At 38.6% G+C, this 25148-nt stretch overlaps 1 protein-coding gene across 2 annotated transcripts in view; it reads right to left on the bottom strand.

Annotated features, from left to right (window-relative positions):
* LOC126183707 (PDZ domain-containing protein 8) overlaps positions 1 to 25148 on the bottom strand; it is a 215048-nt gene that overhangs the window by 39136 nt on the left and 150764 nt on the right. For both annotated transcript variants that reach the window (XM_049925893.1, XM_049925894.1), the window contains exons 9-11: positions 23358 to 23563; positions 14071 to 14299; positions 49 to 261 (exon numbers count right to left, since the gene is read on the bottom strand). In XM_049925893.1, the coding sequence (XP_049781850.1) occupies positions 49 to 261; positions 14071 to 14299; positions 23358 to 23563 (648 nt within the window). The remainder of the gene's footprint in view (positions 1 to 48; positions 262 to 14070; positions 14300 to 23357; positions 23564 to 25148) is intronic.

Here is a 25148-nt window from a genome sequence, read left to right as displayed (position 1 = left end):
TGAGAACAAAGCTTTCATTATAATAAAAAAGATGAAAATTAAAGGTACCTCACTGTTGTCACCATCAGCAACACTGGTAATGATCTCAGGCAGAACAGATGCTCGTCGTGGAGTTGGTGATGGGCTTCTTTGCAGGGATGTGTTCCCTGTAGGTGTTTTCTGAGAACCTTCACACAGAGTGCTCACCTGACATTTGACCACACATTTCTTGTGACACGTCATATCACAGCTACGACACTGAACTGCATCTTTCAACCATATCTGTAACAATAACAAACATATAGCTGCTGGATGATTATATAGCAACTGAATTAGAAATATGAAAATTCTGTAATTTAACAACTAGCAGTTTTTATTTTAGTTACTAGACCTAATGATCTAAAAGAACATATCAATTGAAATTTATGGTTGGAAAGAAGGTTGCATTTTGTTTACATTAAACAACAGTTCTGGTAAGAAAATGAGTAGAAAACACCTTTTTACACACACCTGCAAAGATGATTTTAGAAAATGAGGAAAAACAAAATAGAAAAGAATGTGAGATATTTTCTCCATAGTTTTAAAGAACTCGACAAATGTTGTAAGAAAATCACCAAAATGCTGCAGTATGAATAATACTCTTTACAGACAACTAATTTCAATCAAGTGATTATGTTCCAGTTGACCAGAAGGTAACTGCTTGACTTTAACTAGCTGCCAGTAAAGAAAATTATCCATACAACAGCATTTTGGTGGTTTCATGGGGCCATTTTCAAAGTGAGAGATATTCAGCTAAGAAAATGACGGCATCAGTTATTGGCCATGAAATTCACTATTAAATGATTTAAGATCCATGTTAAAGGTACCACTTGATGTACAGTGCACTAATGTTAATTCACATGGGCCAGTGTGCCACAGTTAATAAGCTTCTTTAGCTATGGGACACTAACTGAATGAGCATTATACCTCCAGAATGGCATATTTCTTCAAAGGTGGAGGCTTAACAGTACCGACACCTTGTCAGACTGACACAACACTTATTCACAGCACAACATAATATCAGAGTTGTGATATTGCATGCATTCAGTGTTGATTGTCAGGAATGCCATGTGATAAACATTTTTAACCACATGGGTTCTGAATATGTGATTTAATATAAAATAGTTTTGATCTTTAGTATAAAGAAAAAACAAAAAGTAACACAATGTTATAACAGAATTTTTAAATATTAGTTATAACTTAAAGAGAAAGCCTAGATTAAATTTAAGTTTCATAATTGGAGAAATGTTGTATTTACTCATAGATGCTTATTGTGTAGCAGCTGGCTCTTTAGATGTGGAATTTCACTCCGTCTATGAAAATTACACCAGGTGTGATGAGGCGAGACAAGTGCAGACTTTTGCATGTGCACCACAGCTGTGTGTAAGTCACTGCTGGTGTTAAGCAGTTGAGGAGGGTTACACTGTATACTTAACTTTTAAAAATATATGTTACATAACAATTTTTTATTGCACAGTTTGACTGACAGTATTTTGAAAGTAATTTAAATAAAATTTCATGGCACTTGGTTTACAATAACTAAAACTGATGATTTATCTTTTTTTTTTTTTTTTAGACACACTCAGTTTAAAGTTAATAATGTCACATTTTGCAGTTACAGTACCTTTTCTTAGAAAACTCTGCTATGGAAGCTAAATTCATCTGAAGTCAAATTCAAAGAAGTTATTACAAGTTCTATATGTTTTGAAGTGAAGATAGTAAATTAAATAGTAATGGTAACTGAGCTACCAATATATGTAGTACCATTATAGGTTAAGATTTGTAACAGATGCCTAATTTGTATTGCAAAGCTGAAACTATTACCACAGCAAATTATTTATGCATCCTTTCTGAACAGCCACCATTGTGGAAAAACAGTTTTTTTAAATATTTAGCTGTAGTTTTAAAGTCAGATTGATACATTTGGTCAACCTCACTGATGGGTGATCACCGCTTAAGAAATAATTATGACATGTTAGCAAATACTTACAATGGGTTTCTATGAGCAATGTAGTGTGTTCTGGAGAGGAATTTCAGTATTGCACCAAATGGGAAGAAAGAGAGTGAATTTAAAATTAATTATGTTGTAAAAGGACTGAGACAGAACCCATACTACCTGTGGAGTGGCTGCTTTTTTTTTTTTTTTTTTTTAAAAAAAAAAAAAAAGGGCATGGGAACGGGTAGGTAGGAGATCTCTGCTCACTTGTTCTTACCAATGCGTCACAGTGTCACATCTTCATTGTAAGGACCAGAGTGTGGGGACTCAACTTCACACTCAGCAAACTGGACATTTCACTCCAAGTGCTCCCCAAAAGATTGACAAATAAATTGTTACTGTTACTGGTGAGTTAAGGTACATTTTTGGGCACATCATCACGCTACTAATGACACTTGGTATGTCATTAGGTGATTGCTGCTCCACTCAAGGTAATACTTAACATTTTTTTGGCAGCCTTATAACTACTGCCTGCACTTTTCAGTAATTGGATAAGGGAGAGAGGAGTATCGCTTACTTGGGAGCACTTTCCAGTAGCTAACTTCAATGTCACCAGGAATAATCATTCATCAGAGAGCAATCCTTTGCAGAATATGCTCCTCCTGGAGGTCTACTCATTCTTGACATCTGCCCAGCAGAATAACTTGTTGCAGAATATAGAAAAACAAGAGAGATGAACGGCATATAAACAAGAATTATCAGACCCGTCCAAGGAACTAGGCCCAACTAAACAAATACCGAAGCATGAAATCACTCCCTTCGAAGGAAAGGGTAGACAACAAAGCTTAAGACATAAGTAAGTTCTAATGCTCCAGAAAGCCAACAGCTGGAACCAGTGCATTTTACAGCCATCAAAAAGACATTCCCACATAAGAATGAACATTCTTCAGGCTCTCAACAGCTGCAAATATATCCCTGAAAGTGATCTTCAGGAACTTTCAGCTCAAAATGGATGTAGACAACTTCAAGGCTATTTTGTTGGGCTAGGTTTCAAAATCAGTGCCTTAGTGGAAGTGCAGTGGTTAGGCAAAACCCAGACATTTATCTGGCAGTTTTGTGAAATACATCAAAAACAGAAAAATTTTGGATGTCAAAAAGATGCTATATTGGCAAGGTAACTAAGACAAAATGGAATGCCATATCACTGCTACAACTAAGGTCTGTCTCATGTTGCCGAGAACTGCACGCCCACCAGGTGCATTTGATGTTCTGGAGAACATGAATTAGCTGAATGCCCCTCCCCACCCCCCACCCCCACATCCACAAAAAAAACTGCACAAAGAGGACCTTACAAGACTGTGCAGAAAATATAAAACTTCAGCCCCCAACAGTAAAACTAAAACTAGGGACAAGTGGATGAACATCAGAAGCAGGATAGAGACAGGAAAGGGGAAACAAGAAATAAGTTACTACAAATGGTGGTAAAAAAAGGTTAGATAAATATGACAATTACATGCTAACCACATAAGCACCTATGGACAGGTTACTGGCTCTCCAATGCCACAACACACCACAGCATGCAATGGGCAAGAACAGCATTCGAAACCAAAGAATGCACAAGGTAAACAAACCTTTGAAATAAGAGCACAACAGAAGGCGGACCAGCTTGTGAAAGGTGAGCTTAGGGCATATTTTGATTTGGAACAAGATCTGCAGGCTGATTATCATCAAAATGGAGGTACAGTTTGAGAAATGATCTGCAATTATTAAATTACTCCCTGTGGTGACATACAGGTCCTAAACAATGTGCATTTTAACATAATCTGGATTCACAGCTACCACAATGGTTGACTGACACAGCAGATGTGATAGCTATCTCCATTAAATGAGCAATAACTCACCACCATGTACCTACACTGCCACCAAGACATTCCATTAAGGATGCATGAGATACCCCCCTCTGCATAGTAAGCACAGCCTTTTATTCATCATGATTTAAAAAAGTACCTTTGCAGACACCTTTGAAAGATAAGTCCAGTCTGTAAAGACCAATGACAGGGGCCACAAAACACATTACGTGGCAGCAGATGTCAATGAAAAGACACACTAATGCTCCAGACATCGTAAGATGTATCAAAAACAATGAAACTGCTAAAAGGAATACACTCCTTTAGACAGTACAGTCTAGCCACTGAGCACTTGGAAAACTCCCTGTCAATCATTTATATCATGAGAATATTCACTCATATTACTTCAGTACACTGCTTTCCTAAGTTACGGAAACATTCCAGTGAGGTCATGATAGTGAAACTTGATGAAGACCCTACCCTTTCTCAAACTTACGGTCTGGTACCAAGTATGACTAAACTTTATGAATGGCTCACACCCAAAGCCATCCAGCATCTCATCAAGAATGAGTAAATTCAGCTGATCTTTTAGTTGTGTTTCCAATAAGACCACTCTTCCATCTAAAAGTTAATGGGGGTTGCTGAAGCAGTGTTCAACCACAAAGAGTTCTGTGGACTTGCATTACCCAATGGGCCATAAATTTTTGACATAGCTCTTATACTCATCTGCTGTACTAACTGTACACACAGCAATTTCCAGGGCAAACAGTAAAACTCAAAAAAAGCCATCAATTGAGGAGATCATTTAAAGTGAAGGTAAGCACTAAAAGTCAACAAATCGGCACACTGGTCAGAACTAGGTCCAGTTCTGTTCAACTCCTACATGGCTATCACACCCTCTAAACAACACATCTGCACAGTCCAATAAATTTTTCTTGCAATACTGATTGAATCACCACTAACACACACCATCAGAACATGCTAAACAAAGCTAAAAGTCTGGCAAAAACATGAAAGATAATATTATTCCCTGGTATGACCCAAGCGATAATGTTGGCTAAATGCATAGAAAAGCATTCCTGATACAGAAGACTCAAGTTAACGCTATGCTTGAGAGGCAAAGAAATTCAGTTGTATATCATTTTCAAACAATTGGGGGTGACGCTAGATCAGTGTCTCACCTAGACAGATCACACTGAAAGCACAAAAGTAAAGCACTGATAGAAATAGTAGTCTTTCTGCAACTTCATCTGGAAGAATTCATTGTATTTCCATCAGATATCTTCTCTCTCTCTCTCTCTCTCTCTCTCTCTCTCTCTCTCTTTCTAACATAGGACTTTGTCCCAAGCCTAAGCACTTTCCACCTTTTTTTATGCACCTCTGTATAACTCAGTATCCTCTCTAACTCGTGAGTTTAGGTCTATCATATAACACACTCTATTTATGTAATTCCTATTCAAGATGATCTTAAATGCACACAAGATAAACAGCCCAGACCTCTAGTTATAGACTAGATGCTTAGAATAGTATCCTAGCTACAGACTAGTAGTATAGAATACAACTAATCTCGCTGAAATGTAAGACCACCAACAAGGAGTGCAAAATTACTCAAAATATTCATGTTCAAGTAAATGTTACAAGACAGTACCCTTCTCCAAACTAGTATCTTCCAGGTAATTATGTTCTAGTATGAGAAACTGTGATGACCATACAGCCTGCACCAGTAGTGTAATGCTCTAGATATTATAGTTAAATGTTTTATAAATTATCTAAGAGTCATGTGGATGCCCAGAAAGCACTTCTACAGTGCTCTGAGGTCAAGTATGCCCCACACCAAAGACAAACATCACAAAGTGTTAGCAAGTGTGGGACTGACTATTTTCACTTTGTGCAGTGGAGATGCGATACATCACTACAAAATTTTTGAAGAATCAAGAGTCCAAACACAGTATTTCGAAGTGTGTGTTGCATTCCTTGCAGTACTTGAGCATTCACAGAGTAACAGATAACTTGAGCTCAAATGGTCCCACAGAACCTTATGAGTTAAAATTAAATGATAAACTCTAAATTTTTCTGTAAGAAATGCATATTTTGATTTTGAACATTGAATTGTGAACTTGGAGCTTAAGCTTTTACACAAGTTTATGCTGTCACTCTGAACTTTAAATATGTTTGAAGCTGTACTGTGTTGCCTATGAAATTTTCTCATTAGCAAAACTATTTTATAACCTATATTTTACCCATAAATCTTTATCTAAATTCTTTAGTTTTTTGCCCATCATTCAACATTGTTAACACATTTTAGATATGCTTACACAGAATCCAACGAACTTTTTAATGGAGTTCGCTCCTGTGGATGTCATGATTTAGTGACTGTCTGGCCTTTTCTGAATTAGTGTTAGATATCTGAAAAGGATTCAGTAAATGAGTGTGTGTGTGTGTGTGTGTGTGTGTGTGTGTGTGTGTGTGTGTGTGTGACCTGAAAAATATACAGAACTTATGAAAATTGGTTTTTATATAACATAGCTAGCAAAGCTCAATGATATTTTATGACTTTCAGAGAAGCATGCACAAATAGCTTTTTGTGCCTCATTTTCCCATATAGTCCCTTCTGAATGGCAGAATTAAACAGCATTGCTAAAATAAATCTGTCAATGTATTTCTGCTTATCTTTGCCAGTATACATTCACTTATCAGAAGGATGTAGGCCATTAAGTAAAAATATTTCACTTCATAGAAAATTTGCTTTTGTATATGTATAAAACCTTAGACTAGTGAAACAGGTAACAACAAAACAGAAGGGGATTTCTAATTGTTTCTGTTCAAGAATTTTATTACAACCACAAATTCTACAAAATCAGCCTCTTTATGGTGTTTGACTACATAGTGTGTTAAATTGACACAAAGTGTTTATTTTACTTTAATACACGGTCCATTTGGAACAGCATTCCCTGTTATCTATAAAGCTGTTTCTTTGTCTGACAGTGTGCTATGAAGTGGTTTCAGTGAGCATCTCATTGAAGTAGCTAGCATTTCTGTTTTTAACAAGTTTGATAGGGCAAATCAGTGTATACATCAGGTCTTATTTTTTCAAATTGTTTTTATTCTTTGTAGCTCGTAGTTTTTGTAGTGCACCTTAGCTTCACCTGCAGCACCACAACCACTTACTTCCGAAAATAGTAATGTAACCACCTACACTAGCAGTTCCTTTTCTGACAGTGTGCAGTGAAGTAGTGTCAGTGACAGTCTGCGGTAGTACTTGCATTTGTGTTTTTAACAAGTTTGGTAGTGCAAATCTGTGCCCAAAAGACAACAGGGCTTTTTCTTTTGTACTCATGTTTGCATCAGAATTTTAGTAGTAGGATGGATAGGGAGTGTGCATGCTGTGTGTGGAAACAGGAGGAGCTGCCCACAGTTTGTGAGCAGCTGGTAAGCCACCTGCATGCTGCTGCCTAAGGGAGCAGCGGCAGTGGGGAAACTGTTGCATCTCATAGGTCACCTCAAGAAGTGTTGCATGTTTCATTCAAGGGATCTGCTGCCAAGTCTGCATCTTCTGAAGGGCCCAAGAAGGCACACATGGGGGTAAGGGTATGCCAGTTGTCATCAGCTCCAATGTCAGATGCATAATGTGCATCTCAGTATGTCTGCCGAGGGGTCTCGCAGGAGATGTGGAGGAGGCACTGTCTGTGGCAATCGAGGGTGTAGAGTGCAGTTATCTGCAGGTCATGGCTTATGATGATACCGATGAGGCCTGTAGCTTGGGTTCTGAGGCTATGTTCAGTTCACACAGACAGATTGCAGAAGTAGTGCAAGTAAAGGTTATAATTTGCAGGATCATACACAGAATTGATCAGGGTTGCTTGGTTTCGAGCACAGTGGAGGGTCTCAACCAGAAGCTCTGCTGATTCTGTGATACTCTTGGCTACATTAAGGGTTGAAGAATTGTAAGATTCCCCTTAACATGTTCACCTCACAGAGGAAGTAGCTACTCGGGTAACAGAATACTTGTGGGGTGCACTTTTTTTTTAAGACTAGGTCATCTGATGAATGCTCACCAGTCGATGTGTAGAGTACAATCAGATCCCATAAATATCAAAGACGTTTGAATGGCACAACTTCAACAGTAAATTGCCAAAGTTTTTATAATAAAGCCCCTGAATTTACCACTTTCCATGAAAGCTATTACACTCAAATTACAGTGAGAACTGAGAGCTGGTTTAAACCTAGAGTAAAAAGCTCCAAAATATTTAGCAAGGCATGGAGTGTATGTTACAAAGACAGATTAGACATCACAGGAGGGGGAGTGTTGATTGTAAGCAACAAAAATAATATGTCTATTGAGGTCAAAATTGAGTCTGCAAAGTTATCTGGATGCAAGTAACAAAACTAAATGAACGCAAGTTAATTGTCTGGTATTTTACAACTGATTCTGCTGAACAGTTGAAGAATCATTTGAAGTAAGTACACCTATAATGTAGTATTATGTATATATCCCAAATGAAGTGACAAATGAAAATTTGTACCAAGGCCAGGATTAGAATCCATGTCACAGATCCCAGAAGATCTGGGTTAAAATCCCAGCCTCGGTACGAATTTTCATTCATCACTTCAGTCTGAATATACACATCATACATGTTTGAGACTTGAAAAAGTCTCTAGAGCCACATAATTTCATTTGATTAATGCAGTATTAGTTGGAGATGACTTTAACCTACTCAGCATAGACTGTGACATCAATGAATTCATTGCAGGTGGTACAATGAGATCTAGTAAAGTAGTTCTGAACACATTCTTCGAAATCTGTATTGAGCAGCTAATTTGACAACATACACCCAATAGAAATATTTTAGAGCTTGTAGATACGGACCTGGCCCTACCAACAGAGTCAGCACAGACACATGGATCAGTAATAAATGAAAAGCACTAGTTCGGCTCACAAGGCCATCTTCAGACATTTACTGAGTAAGGATTAGTGTCCATGACATCATCATAGTAATGATGGTTAGTAAAGTTAAAAAATCCATCAGGGTGGTCAGGGGAGTTTTTAAGCTGAAAAGAACAGATAAGCAGTTGTTAGCATCCCACTTAAACAATCAATGCACGTCATTTAGTTCCAACATGACAGATGTAGAGGAATTATGGGTGAAGTTTAAACTGATTGTGAATCTTGCTCTTGAGAATTACATGCAAAATAAGTGGATTAAGGACAGAAAAGACCCACCACAGTTTAATAACAAAACTCAGTAAATTCTGAGGAAACAGCAACTGATACACTCTCAACTGAAAAAAGAATGCAGAAATGTTGGCATGCAGAAGTTGCAGAGATTTGTGCAGCTAAGGAAAGGTCAAAGCACAAAACATGTAACTTGCACTGTCATATATTATTGAAAGACCTTGCCGAGGATTCAAGAATATTGTGGTCCTACATAAAACTGTTAAGCAGGTCAGAGGGTTCTATTGAGACATACGACAACCAGCCAGGTGCTGCAATAGAAGATAGCAAAAGGAAAGATTAAATTTTGAATGTTGCATTAAAAAAATCATGCATATAGGAGTATCATACCAACATCTTTGACTATCACACAGACTCCTGTATGGACAGTACAGAAATATGCATCCCTGGTTTTGTAAGCAGCTGCAAGAGTTGAAAACAGATAAGGTGCCAGATGAAATCCCAATTCAGTTTTACAGAGAGTACTCTTTGGCACTGTCCTCTTATTTAGATTTCATTTCTCAGAGATCTCTCACCCAGCAAAAATCACAAGCAACTGGAAAAAACAGGTGACTCTCATACATATGATGAGTAAAAAAAGTGGACGGGAAAAATTACAAACTGATGACCTTAATGTTGGTTTACTGCACAATTCCTGAGCATATTTTACATTCAAATATAATTAATTTCCTTGAGGCAGGAAAGCTCCTCTCCACAAATCCGCATTGAATTAGAAAGCATCACCCGTGGAAAATTCTACTTGCCCTTTTCTCGTACAATGACTTGTGAAACATTGATGAAGAGCGACAGGCACATTCTGTATGTCCTGGATGGTGAGTGTTCTTCAGAGACAAGTGTATCATCAGGAGTGGCCCATGGAAGTGTTATAGGATTACTCTTGCTTACTATACACATAAATGTCATCCCATACTATGACCGTTGCACAACATGAATGGCACACACGAGTGTGCATGTTTCAGGTTCCCTGCAGACAGAATAACAGATGCATGAGTGAAATTGCGTGACAACTGGCAGTGCACTCCAAAGTTAAATTGTGTTGGAGAGTACGATTCTTGTGGGCACAACATTTAAAATGCACACAGATTCACCATGCAATTCTGCCTGTGTATGGACCAAATGTAATGTGGCATACAGATAAAGTGAAATAGTGCCAACAATTTAACCAAGGCTATATGTATGTGAGTGATTCTGATCAGGAAGTCCAGATTCTGCACAACATGATTTACATCTTTTCGGCAGACTGAAAGAACATCTGGATGCGAAAGAGATTTTTCAGTGATGAGGACATTCACCAGCAATTCTCAAATGACTCTGTGATAAATTAGCAGATTTCTATCATCAAGGAAGTAGAGGTAGCAGATGGTAAAATGGTGAGTGAACCCCAGGAAATAATGAGAAGATGGGAAGAATATATAGAATGGCTATACGCTGCAGACAGCCAACTAAGTGAAGAAGAGTTTGGGATAGAAGAAGAAGATAAAGTTGCAGATGATGACAAAGGAAATGCAATTCTAACTAGTGAGATTGAAGCATCTATAAGGAGACGAAAAATTGAAAGGAGATGGGAATTGATGAGATTCCTGCAGAACTGTTAAAGTCATTGAAGAAAGAAGGGAAAAGGGAGTTGACTGAATTGTGTAATCAAATATTCGTGACAGGAAAATGGACAAAGGACTTTACAGAAAGTATCATAATACCTACAGAAAAGAAAAAGAACAGCAACAAGTGTGAGGAACACAGGACAGTGAGCCTGACATCGCATGCAGCCAAAGGAAGGTGTATGTTGTGTTCATTGATCTTGAGAAGGCTTTTGACTGTGTCAGATGGGACAAACTGAGGGAAATCCTAAGGAAACATGGAGTTGACTGGAGGGATAGATGGATAATTAGAAATTTATATTTGAACCAGAGAGCAAGAGTAAGAATAGATGTGATGAGTGGACAAACTGAACTGGGAATAGGTGTAAGACAAGGTGGTTGTTTATCACCAACACTGTTCAGTATCTATCTGGAGGAAATTATTAATGAATGTTTCGATTGAAGGAGAGGAGTTTGTATAGGGGGTCGGAGAGTGGAGTGTATAAGATTTTCAGATGACATGGTTGTGATGGCAGAGAGTGCAAGAGAGATGGAACAAATGTTAGATGATCTAAACACAAAATTAGAAGAATATGGAATGAAGATTAACAAGAAGAAAATGAAAAGCATGGTAATAGGAGGAAAGGGGAGAAAATGCTGTATGAAAATAGGGGGAGAGGAAATAGAGCAAGTGAATAGCTTCAATTACTTTGGAAGTGTTATAATGGATGATATGTATTGTTCAACAGAAATTAGGAAAAGAACTGCAATGGCAAAAGAAGGATTCAAGAGGAAACAGAAATTACTTCGCGGACTGCTAAACAAAGATCTGAGGAAAAGACTTGCCAAATGTTACATCTGGAGCGTTGCACTGTATGGTGCAGAGACCTGGACATTGAGGAAGGAAGATGATAGAAGACTGGAGGCACTAAAGATGTGGATCTGGAGAAGAATGGAAAAAGTGAAATGGGAAGACTGCATAAGGAATGAAGAAGTGTTAAGAAGAGTTGGAAAAGAAAGAAACATGCTGAAAGTCATCAGAAAGAGAAAACGGAACTGGATTGGACATTGGATGAGGAGGGACTGTTTATTGAAGGAGGTAATAGAAGGAATGGTGGAGGGGAAAAGGGGAAGATGTAAGAGAAGATATCAAATGCTGGACAATGTCAAAGGAGACAAATATTCAGAAATGAAAAGACTGGCTATGGACAGACAAGAGTGGAAGAGGCTTAACCCATGACAAGACCTGCCGTAAGGCAGAATACCATACTACTACTACTACTACTACTACTACTATCATCAAGGAATTGAATGACTGGGAGAATGGGACAACTGTTAAAGAGACTTCCTGACTGTTAAGAAACAGTGTCATGTGTCTGTGTCTGTGTCACTTTGAAGTATAGCGCAGCATTGCATAAACATTACCTGGTCTGCCATAATAAAGTGTAACTTACTTTTCGAAGCCCACTCGTATTTGCTAACAAAACTGCAGTATACAGGAAAGTGTCATCATTGAATGACTATAGGTGGATACGGGATGACTGAGACAGAATTGCCATTTGGTGTGATGAATAGCAGCTTGCTCTAAATGTATTAAAATGTAAGATAACGCAAATGAATAGGTAAAACAAACCTGTAACATTAGAGCCAGTACTGGTGGAGCTCTGCCTGACAGTCACGTTGATAAATATCTAGGCATAACACTGCAAAAGTGAAATGAAATGGAACAAGAATATAAGGGGAAAAGTTGACTTTGTTTTATTGGGCGAATTCTTGTAAAGTGTAGGTCACTTATAAAGGAGTCCCATATAGAACACTTGTACGACCCACTCTTGAGCACAGCTCAGGTGTTTGGGATCCTCACCAGGCAGTTTAAAGGAAGACATCAAAGCAACTAAGAGGCATACTGCTAGACTTGTTACCAGCATGTTTGATCAACACTCAAGTACTACAGAAATGCTCTGTGAGCTCCAATGGGGAGCCCCAGAGGGAAGATGACGTTCTTTTCGTGAAATACCATTGGGAAAGTTTAGAGAACCAGCATGTGAGACCGACTGCTGAATTATTCTACTACCACCAATGTACCTCTCATGTACAGACCATGAAGACACTAGGAGATAAATTAGGGTTCATAGAGAGGCACATACATTTTTGTTTTTCCCTCACTCCATTTTCAACTGAAACAAGAAAGGGGATGACTAGCTGTGTTACAAGGTACCCTCTGCCATGCAACATATGGTGGATTGCAGAGTATGTATGTAGATGCAAATGCAGATCCTTATTATGTGCTAGTAATATGTTGTCTACCTTTATTGGTGATTAATTCAGAGTACTAGTTCATTGCTCCTGACATATAGTGTACCCTGCTGTGTCGTTCCAGGAATCATCTATTGACTTCAATGCTCAAGTTTTTGATGCAGTTGTCATTTTAACGCAAACAACTGCAAGTTCATTGGGTAATGTGCCATGAAAGAGAGAAGTTTATGACAAAATTTACCACTGTACAGCAGATGTCTTCCAACAGAACAACAAGAATAATTACTGTATGAAGAAACACTTCTGATGACTACCGCAAATACGTGAAAAAAAAATTATGGGAAATAACAAATGAGCATTCATGAGAAATTATTGGAGAAACAATTATACATTAACAATCATGCATCAAAAATAGACTACCACAAATATAATCAAACTGTTAACTCCTATTTAATATTCAGACAACTGCACACACTTTACTTCCAGAGACTTAATATGATAACCTTCACCATAATGTATTGATCATATGTCAGTATAACAATTTTCTGCAATAGATCTGACACAAGTATTTCTTATTATTCCATATTATTACAGAAACATGAAACAAGAGCACTATGATAACATAAGCTAACAAGGAAGCCCTGAAACAAAATCCACCCTATTAGATACACCTTCACACAAAAGCTGGTTTTAGAACTGTACAGAAACTGTGTTAGAAGGAAAAAGTGGAAGTTATAGTTAAAATAAAGTTTTCTAAATGAAGCTATGCCTCAGTTGTCTAGGCAATAATGCTTCTTGGGAACTGTACTAAGTAGCAAGTAGGGCAACAAGCTATCTTGTTCAAAATGTTATAAAATTGACTACTGATTGCATGTGATTTCATTACAGGGCGTGATGCTTGAAAAAATGTAAACATTTTTTATGGCACTTAAGATTTAAATTAAATACCCCTGTGCAGGCTCCCAAACAACTGTATAATGCTTCAAAGAAACATGCCTATTAAAGAGTTTAAACGAAGTTAAAGCAACACATGCAAAAGGCAAAGAAAGCCTTGTACTTTAGTTAGCACAAACACTGTTGATTTCAAGCAACAATGAAAAAGTGTAAAAACTTTGTGCAAATAATGTAAGCATAAGCTTCAGCACACAATATACCACATCAAAAAAAGGTGAAAATTTTTTATTTCAGTGTCTCAAACAGCACCTTCTTGCCACAAAACTCGCACTGTGTGGTGCGGTGGAACTGTGTCCTCACAAAGTCATGCTGTTTGTGGCCCTCCTCTGCAGGTAATGAACGTGTGGCACTTTGCTGCAACTTGACGGTGGTAGACATGGGCGCTTCTCCACCACTTGTAAATTTAAATGACAGCAATATATCCCCAAAGCAGAGGCAGGGCTCAAAACCAGAGTGAGATGACAGCTTGTGACTTCGGCTAAGCACATCAGAAACACACAGCTTACACAAAATGAAGAAAACAATTATTTTAAACTTAAAACACAGTGATTATAAAGTTCACAATCTTGATTAATTAAAACAACAAAAAGAAAAAATCATTTCTGTCATAATATTCAAAAGTTCACAAAGATGTTGATAAGTCATAAAACAAGAATTCAAACTGCCTGAAGTCTCACTTTTGTCAGATATTACACCAAAGAAATTTGATAAGTACCCTACAAAAGAGGAAAATAACAAGGTATTGACCTCTAGTGTACAAAAGCAGATGGCTCAATAATACTATATGATGAATCCTTATTTGTGTTCTTCTGTTTGTTGCACCATAACCTGTTGTATTATTGTGAATACAAAATTATAAGAAACATCAAGTACTCATGAGAAATAGGTATAGATACAGGAAGAATGAGAGGTAGTATGCAAGAATACTACATTTAGGCTAAGAAGCTATCCTACTTATAAACTTCAAGATAAACAAAACTAATTGCAAAGCTATTTTGTTCATGCAATTTAAGCTCTTCTTGGTTTTGGTCGCAGCTAGATAATCATAACAACTTGCCTAATTACAAATTATGTTTTGCAGAAGGTAAAATTATCAGAAAATGTTACTTAGGATCTATAATAACTAATAACTCATGTGTAACTGGTATGGTTTCATCCCAAGATGAGCTAATCAGTCTCTGAAAATGTCTTGACACTTTTCATAAAATCATTTTTAAATTACAGTAATTGTGCGCACGTCTGCACACACACACACACACACACACACACACACACACACACACACACACACACACTAAAGGTGATGATCTCATGTGACTCATTGCTTGGTAAAAGCCGTTCATAGCTGATGCCACGTGGGAGGCTTACATGTCATACGTACTACGATTGTCTGTCTAATATTGGTGATTGTAATAATTGTGCTTATGGTATAGTGTTGTGTTTTTTCCGCTGATGATGAGAGAAGGGAGAAGACGAACCTGGGCCCGCATCTCGTGGTCGTGCGGTAGCGTTCTCGCTTCCCACGCCCGGGTTCCCGGGTTCGATTCCCTGCGGGGTCAGGGATTTTCTCTGCCTCGTGATGGCTGGGTGTTGTGTGCTGTCCTTAGGTTAGTTAGGTTTAAGTAGTTCTAAGTTCTAGGGGACTGATGACCATAGATGTTAAGTCCCATAGTGCTCAGAGCCATTTGAAACATTTTTTTTTTGACGAACCTGGTGCAGCCACATTTCCTGCTCATTACAAACAGCACTGATGTGATCATCAAATGTACCATTCCCATGCGGACGGACACAGACAGATCATTATCAATACTGTAACATGCCGTTGCTGTATAAGAGACTGGAGAAGTTTGGAAGTTAACTCCAGACACTGGGATAAAGTAAGCCATCCCAGCACTGCTCCACAGGACACGGGCACTGAGGGGTGTCCATCATTTCACTTGCGGTCAGGTGCTGGTTGTGTAGGCTACCCGATATGCAACCCTAACGCAGGCATTGTGTGCATGCTCCAACCACCAACAATTGGCCTTGCTTCGACAATAATTCACACCTCAAAGAGGGTCAGCACCAACAACAGTTTGTAATGTTGGTAGTTACAACCTTGGCAACAATGACAACATTATTTCAGAATGGCACTGAAGTCTGGGAAATATACTTGCATTAACTACAAAATCACTTTACCACTTTCAAGGTAAATGATCCTGATCTTCAGAAATTGTTCCTTTTGTCTCAGGAGGTAGCATGTTGTCTTAGAAAAGTAAACCATCTCTATGATACCAATTAGTTGTCACTTTTCAGGATCTGTCAAGTGCTTTCAGAGTATTATTGTTGCAAATCACATAAAGTGCTTACCAGATCAGAATTCTACCATCAGGCAGGATAAGGTGCTGCTGTTGGCAACACTATATAAAACAACAAGTGTCTGGTTCAGTTGTTAGATCAGTTACTGCTGCTACAGTGGCAGGTTATCAAGATTTAAATGACTTTGAATGTGGTGTAATAGTTGGCGCATGAGTGAAGGGCACGCATCTCTGAGGCAGCAATGAAGTGGGGACTTTCCCGTACAACCATTTCACAAGTGCACCACGAATATCATGAATCTGGTAAAACATCAAATCTCCAACATCACTGCAGCTGGAAAAAGAACCTGCAAGAACAGGACCAACAATGACTGAAAAAGAATCATTCAACGTGACAGAAGTGCATTCTTTCCACAGACTGCTACAGATTTCAATCTTGGGCCATCAACAAGTGTCAGCGTGCAAACCGTTCTACGAAACATCATCGATACGGGCTTTCAGAACTCACGGCCCACTCATGTATCCTTGATGATTGCACAACACAAAGCTTTACTCCTTGCCTGGAACCGTCAACACTGACATTGGACTGTTGATGACTGGAAACATGTTGCCTGGTCAAATGAGTCTCATTTCATATCGAGTGGATGGACGTGTACGGGTATGGAGACAACCTCTTGAACCCATGGACCCTGCATGTCAGCAGGGGACTGTTCAAGCTGATGGAGGCTCTGTAATGGTGTGGGGTGTGTGCAGTTGGTGTGATACGGGACCCCTGATATGTTTAGATATGACTCGGACAGTTGACACTTAAATAAGCATCCTGTCTGATCACCTGCATCCATTCGTGTCCATGGATGGGCAATTCCAACAGGACATTGCAACAGAATGGCTCCAGGAACACTCTTCTGAGTTGAAACACTTCTGCTGGCCACCAAACTCCCCAGACATGAACATTATTGAGCATATCTGGGGTGCCTTTCAATGTGCTGTTCAGAAGACATCTCCACCCCTTTGTACACTTATGGATTCATGGATATCCCTGCAGGATTCATGGTGTCAATTCCCTCCAGCACAAGTTCAGACATTAGTGAGCTCCCCATGGCACATTGCGTTGTGGCACTTCTGCGTGCTTGCAGGGGCCCTACACGATATTAGGCATGTGTACCAGTTTCTTCGGCTCTGCAGTGTATGTGTGGTGCCTGTTATTTTGGACATTTCTGAAAGAACAGGCACCACACATCTATATATATGCACCTGATGACAAATAATGATACCTTCAGTACAGGTGCACATTACATCTAAAGTGTTGTGGGAATCAGGTGAAGCTGCGAGTAACAAGGATAATGGACAGTGGGCACTACATGTGTAGTGTGCAACAAGTTGAGGATCTGGGCTGGACAGAAAGTGTACTTGGATAGCTGAAGCAGATAAGGTGACAGCCTGCGTAAAGCAAGAAATCCAGGTTAGAGTCCCAGTCTGGCACAAATTTTCATTTGCAGCCATTGGATTTATTACAATGCCTGATTGCAGCTGAGGTCTGAAATTCTCTTACCTTCTCCAGTGCTTTGTTTGGATTCAGAATCTTCCCTCTAGTGATTCTAATCACAGTATAGCATTTCGTGCTCACCAAGTTCGACTACTGTCTTATTTCAAGCATTTCATATGGTATCCATGCCATTGGCATCCTAAGCATTTCAAAATGTTTTTATATTGTGAGAAATGTGGCCATTTAACAGTATTTGCAATTCTTGTGCGTCTCTCAAGGCCAAGAAGCCACACAACAGTAGATTAGTGTCTAAAATTCTATCTTTAGTAAACTCCCATATGGGAAATCCACAAAAATTGTTTACAGATTTACAAATCTTAGACAATACTATAGTATTTCAGGTGGACACAGAAGTTTCTGCATTTTTTATCAATTTAAATATACACTGCCTTACAAACACCTGGAAGAGACAGTCAGATATCACAATTAACTTCATACGCATACACTCCATCGGTGAGTATGTAAATAGTTAGAGCTGCTGTACTCTGTAACAGGTAGAATGTCTACCAAAATTCATTAGTATTGGTAGAACTATGTGTTGTTACAATGCCTGGTACAGTATATAAGCAGTAAAAATGGTCTCAGAAACTCAGTGATCACTGTGAAGGATACAGAGAGGCTATATACTTGTGTGAGACAGCATTATCAGCATCTGATGAGAGTTTGAAAATAGCCTCCTTGTTGGTCCCCATTTGGCCAGCTGGTAAAATCCAGATTTGTGGGGCATTCGGATGTGGCAGTGGCCCCATGTTAGACTGCATGGGAACATGAGGGCAATTATTGCTGTAATCTCCACCAAGCATATCTTAACCTCTTCACATCTGGGCCTGCCACCTGAGAACAAGTAATGGACTCCTTGCCAAATACTGTGTCACCTCACACCACTTATAGAAGACTATCAGTAGCTGGAATAGGGAATTAATGTCCTATGCATATGCTGCAGTTAACACAACACAAATGGTTGCATTTGGAGTAGTACTATGTGCTGGGAAGCATGGACTGCTGATGGGTGGTGTCGCACTGTGTTCCATAACGAATCACAGTTCTGCACTATGCTGCATGATCATTTTTGGTGAATATGGGGGCGATCTGGGGAGCATTCCCATTCTTATAATGTTTTGGACAGGAACAGCAATGTTACTCCTGGCACCATGGTGTGGGTAGCCAATGGATATGACTTCAGGTCATGGCCAGGAGTGACTGAGGGAACTCTGATGGCACAGTGGCACGTCATGGACATCCTGTTTCCTCATGTGTTCTCTCTCATGTGGCAGCATCATGGTGCCATTTTTCAACAGGACAATGCTTGTCTGCACATTGCAAGTATTTCTATGAACTGTCTGTGTCATGTTGAGGTACTCCCATGCCCAGCAAGCTCCCCAAATTTTCCCTGATGGAACACATGTGGGGCCAGCTCACATGTTAACTCCATCTCCATGCCAGTATCCAGGATATCAAGGAACAGTTACAACAATTGTGGGCGAAATGCCTCAGGGGGGATGCAACGTCTTTATGGCACCATTCCCAACTGAATCAATGCACACATCTATGCCAGAGAGGGTGCAATGCCCTACTGACAAATGGGCTCATACTGCCAAGTTCTTTGTGGTGCGGGCTGGATGTCATGTGTAGTATCATTTGATGTCCCCCTTTGAGCTTACAAAGCTGTCTTACCCAATATTTTTACTCGATGTACAGTTTTCGAGATAATCTCATCTGAAACTTCAGATAGACCAATCTGTATATCAGAAACTTCCATAGATACTGCAACTTACTAACATGAGTTGAGAGCTTTTTGTGTGTTTTAGCTAATTATATGCTCCATAGATTATAATTGATATCTCTTGTTATGAGATGGAGTGAGCGCGTTTGCAATTATAAGGCATTTTCTAAGGAAAAAGTACTGTAACACGAAGTTAAATTAAATTAATTATCAATTATAGCCTTTACATATCTGGGTGAGAGGTCAAATATTTTTATAGCTGAGTTCCTCACTCCTTTCTGTGTCACACTAATGCTGGATGATAGATAGTGCAAGACATTTCTCCTTGCTATTATTTTATTTATGAATGATAATGCTGTTTTCAAACTGTGATCAACTGTTGACAACAAACTTCATACTGGCGAAAATATATTGTGAAGCTGTTATCAACATGCCCAACTGTTTAAAGAGATGTCTTACAGAAATTCTGCAGAGGACATTACATCTTACATTTACTACATACTTCAGTCCAACAAAATGATGAATTACCACAGAATATGATGTCTTCATCAAACAATAAATGAAAACAGGGAAAATAAGTCGATTTTTTGACATTTTCCTATCAAAGAAGTTGTAGAACTTGGATATTTATAAAGATCTGTGATATGTGATTTCCAGTTGAGGTTCTTATCAATAATTCAGAACATTCTATTTCATTTATTGAATTACCCTCTGCATTATTTAAATCACTGCATTCCACTTGCAGCTGTCAATTTTGCTTCATTTGTTGTACTAATGTACAAATTCGTGTACAAATATGGCCGTAAGACATTTTCAAGCATCTTGATAAAAAGAAGTGATGTGAATTCAGTGCATCAAAAATCATATAACATGCTAATCCTGCACATTAAGAGAACAAGAGTGGGTCAAGTATTGATCCTTGTGGTAATACACACACCAAAAAAAAGTTTTGCATCACCCCAATTCCCAGAACTCCTGAAGATACATGTTGACTGTGGATACTGTATAACAGACACAGTCGCTTTGACTGTTCAGAGACATCACTAAACCTGCCAGAGGTGTAAACAACCTTGCATGAGCAGCGCCTATTAGGCGGAGGGGATCTGACAGCCTATCAGTTCCAGTCATTACACCAGGAAGGAGGTACACAGCTCATGTTGTCTGTAGTTCAACCATGCCTAGACGGTCAATACTGCAGTTTGATCGCGACAGCATTGCTACTTTGTGGCAGGAAGTGCTCTCAACAAGGGAAGTGTCCAGGCATCTTGGAGTGAACGAAGTGATGTTGTTCGTACATGGTGGACATACAGGGAGACAGGAACTGTCAATGACATGCCTTGCTCAGGCAGCCCATAGGCTACTACTTCAGTGGATAACCGATACCTACGAATTATGGCTCGGAGGAACCCTGACAGCAATGCTACCATGTTGAATAATGCTTTTTGTGCAGCCACAGGACGTCTTGTTATGACTCAAACTGTGCGCAATAGGCTGCATGATGCACAACTTCACTCCCGATGTCCATGTCAAGGTCCAGCTTTGCAACTATGACACCATGCAGCGCGGTACAGACGGGCCCAACAACATGTCGAATGTACTGCTCAGGATTGGCATCATGTTCTCTTCACCGATGAGTGTTGCATATGCCTTCAACCAGACAATCATCAGAGACATATTTGGAGGCTACCCGGTCAGGTTGAACACCTCAGACACAGTCCAGTGAGGGCAGTGAGGTGGAGGTTCCCTGCTGTTTTGGGGTGGCATTATGTGGGGCCAACGTACGCCACTCGTGGTCATGGAAGGCACTGTAACGGCTGTACGATACGTGAATGCCGTCCTCCAACCGATAGTGCAATCATATCGGCAGCATATTGACGAGGCATTCATCTTCATGAATGACGATTCGCACCCCCATCATGCACATCTTGCGAATGATTTCCTTCAGGATAATGACATCACTCGGCTAGATTGGCCAGCATGTTCTCCAGACATGAACCCCATGGAACACGCCTGGGATAGACTGAAAAGGGCTGTTTATGGACAACGTGACCCATCGACCACTCTGAGGGATCTACGTCGAATTTCCATTGAAGAGTGGGACAATCTAGACCAACAGTGCCTTGATGAACTTGTGGATAGTATGCCTCGATGAATACAGGCATGCATCAATGCAAGAGGATGTGCTATTGGGTATTAGAGGTACCAATGTGTACAGCAATCTGTACAGATTCCGGAACTCTCAGAACCGAGGTGATGCAAAACTTTTTTTGATGTGTGTAGTAATTATCCCCCATTCCGAAGATACTGTCTTGTTGTGTACGCTCTGCATCCTTTTAGTTAGACAGTATAAGAACCAGTTATCAGTAATATCACTGATACCAGAACACTTGATCTTCTCAGCACATTCAAATGCTTCAGACAAATGTTTGTTTTATTTTAAAAGCTTTAAGAGTTTTCACTCAAAAAATTTTGAGGCATTATTTTTCTGCGTGACCTCTTAGTATTTTCCTGCTTAATACGATATTTAGCAGCTAACGTCCCAACCTCTTGTGTACAGGTTCTGTAACTATGAAAGCAACAATATGCTCTGTTATTCTCCTTTCAGAGGGTGGTCATCATTTTTCTCTTTACAAACTGTGCTTTATACATAAATGTCAGCTATTTTTTTGTTTAAGCTTTGGATACACAGAACTATAAGTGCAACATTATATTAGTAAAACCATATTTGTCACCTTGTTGTTTCAGTTACAATGAAATCTTCAATTTTTGGAAATTTTAGTTAAGACAGAGGATTATCCAAAAGAAACACTTTTTAAATGAGACTCTAGGGACAGAATGTACTCTTGATATGAACTCCATCATTACTTCAACCCTGGGACATTCACTTGAAAACAATATTTCATAAGAACTGAACACTTCTGGGAGAATAAACCATTTGAAACTCATTTTACACACTCACGCAGACTCAGTGCAGGGTGCATACAGAATTTCAGTACATATGCTTATCACAAAGTACAAAAATTGACACATGTGTTTTTGATCTCTAATACATTGGCCAAACCACCAAAAATGTTATTTCATCTCAGAATCCTACATTGATAAACTTATAACAGATAGTCTAATCAGAAATTGTATGTTTTGTGAGGCTTCTTAGCGGGGTACATGTGGATGCAGGTATAACAAATGGACAACTGCAAATTAAACAGATCGCATAATTGCAGTATCTCATGACATTTTATCAAGAAAGCGCTGTTTCCTTTTGGCTCAGGCCTTAATACTCAACTGGCTGCAAATCCATTTGTGTTGAACAAATGGTCAGATTTTAGTAAGAATGTAAATGAATCTGCCACAGTTTTGATGAGAGGAATCATCCTAGCACTTACAGTGATTACAAGTATGATATGTATCTAAAACCAAAATCAAGATTTTAAATCAACCACTAAACCAGACCAATTTGTGTTACAAGAGTACCCTGAGTCTTACATAAAATAAATATTAAACTCTAAAATAATGAAATAAATTAATTCCATTTAAAGAACTAACCTAGTGAACAGTATCAGCAATCTTCTCGCACAATAATGGCATTCTGAGAATATGCCCTTTTTTCTGTTTTCTGTGGTATAAGGGATAATTCCATGCAAACAGTCAGCAGTACAGCAAACAGACAATATTTTGCAAGCATGCAGCATAATAGAAAGATGCATACTTATATTTTACAGTAATTACAAATTTTGTAGTAATTACAACCCTATCACAATAAAAAGATCTCTCAACATAAAAAATATTTTCAGTGGTAATAAGGCTAGTTTCATCCAACTGTTAAATTATCACTGCTGCAACAGCCACCAGCACAACTCCAACTCCTCCTCCTCTTACTACTATTACTACTACTACTACTACTGCTAACAGTAATAATACTAATAATCATAATCATAAATATGAATTCATACATTAGGCAGTTTACACATACCTCATAGCAGTATGTGGATCAGGTGGAAGCAAGGCACACATCCTAGAATGGTGACGTTGTTTTGAAGCTGTAATCACAGATTCAAGTGGAACACTTACATGGCCCAATAGTGCTGTCTGACTGATTCCCTTCCCCCAAACACTAATGTTCAGATACTGATGTCTTTCAGTGATAGTGAATTCAACTGTTTCACTAAATGCAAGGACCTGAAATATTTACAAAATATCTGCAAGTCAGAAAAAATAAGTTATTTGGAAGATGGTTATTTATATTCATAATATGATTATTTCAAAGAACAAAATCTAAGATAGATAAATTTTATTCATAATTACTTTGAGAATATGGTCATTATTTGTATAAATCACACACACACACACACACACACACACACACACACACACACAATGAATCTCCTCGAAAGCAAAGGTATGGGAAGATACAGAATGACTGATGTGAAAGTTAAAAAATTCTTTTTAAGTACTGCAAAAATTGTTGTTGATATACAGAGTAAATACCTAAAAAGCACACCAAAAAGTTTTTGAAGTATGTGTCTTCTAATTATGGACTACTACTGATACATGTCTAAAAGTGAATCAATATTGCAAGTATTAAACTTTGAGGAACAGCATAGGAAATGTTGACAGTACCAGCTGTATGTGTACATCACCTGGGAATAAAATCAATATGAACACATCACATGTTAAGATATAAAGGCTAAGATTCTCACAACTGATTTGTGATAAGCTATTACACGTAAAATACAATGTGGCATCAGAAAAGAAAGGCAATGATAATAACACCACAAAAAATCCTGACAACAAGTGACTAGAATTATATGATATATATGACTGATGTAAAAACAAAATAAAAGCAACGATTCTTATTAATTTAAGCAGTCACACAATCAGCAATAGTTACTTATCCAAACACAAAGTCCAATATACAAATTCCATACCTTTGCACTTCTATAAGACACTACCAACAGGAACAGCTTCCATCAAAAGCCAAAGTAAATTTTCTACTAATAAACCTACATTGCATTGGGTATCTAGCACCACTGTCAGATCTTAACACAAATTCCTGTAGAGAGAGAGAGAGAGAGAGAGAGAGAGAGAGAGAGAGAGAGAGAGAGAGAGAGACAGATGGAATCAAATTAAAAATATTTGGAGACAGTCATTTATGCAATCTTTCTATCAAAATCTGCTAAAGAGATCAGGAGTGTGTCAGCTGTTGTTAAGCCTGGAGTGAAGTTTGAAAATGTGAGCACCAGAAAAGAACATGCCAGTTCTGCCTTGTTTACTACAATTAAGGGAATGCATTTATAAAAAAATTTTGGTCATCATTACCTTGCAGTTGCTATCTACTACAAATATGATACTGAAGAATCTACTGGTGAAATTTGGTCTGGTGGACTGGTCTTGTGTGAATAGTAAAATTTGATAAAAGCATCAAAAATTAAAACACTTCTGTTCAGAGTTTGAAAACATTCTTGATATCAACAAATATGCAAAAGCTAGTTTTACAAAGCATGGATGACACCTAAATTGATCTGGTAACAAGAGACTTGCATCAGTGATAACAAAGCTGTTGACAAAAAAAGTGCAAAATTAGCTCTAACAGCAAACAAGCCATCACCCTTAACGGTCATATGCAGGGAAATAAGGAGCCAATTTCAACAGGATCTGGTGCCACATTTGCAGTCCAGGACAAATATTCCACACACAGGTGGAAGTTCCTTTTTCTTGTAGTCAAACTACTTTTAATGATGCTTTACCTGATAATATGCAGAGA

The sequence above is a fragment of the Schistocerca cancellata genome, chromosome 4, assembly GCF_023864275.1.
Source record: "Schistocerca cancellata isolate TAMUIC-IGC-003103 chromosome 4, iqSchCanc2.1, whole genome shotgun sequence".
Classification (NCBI taxonomy): domain Eukaryota; kingdom Metazoa; phylum Arthropoda; class Insecta; order Orthoptera; family Acrididae; genus Schistocerca; species Schistocerca cancellata.
This window is presented reverse-complemented; position numbering and strand designations above follow the sequence as displayed.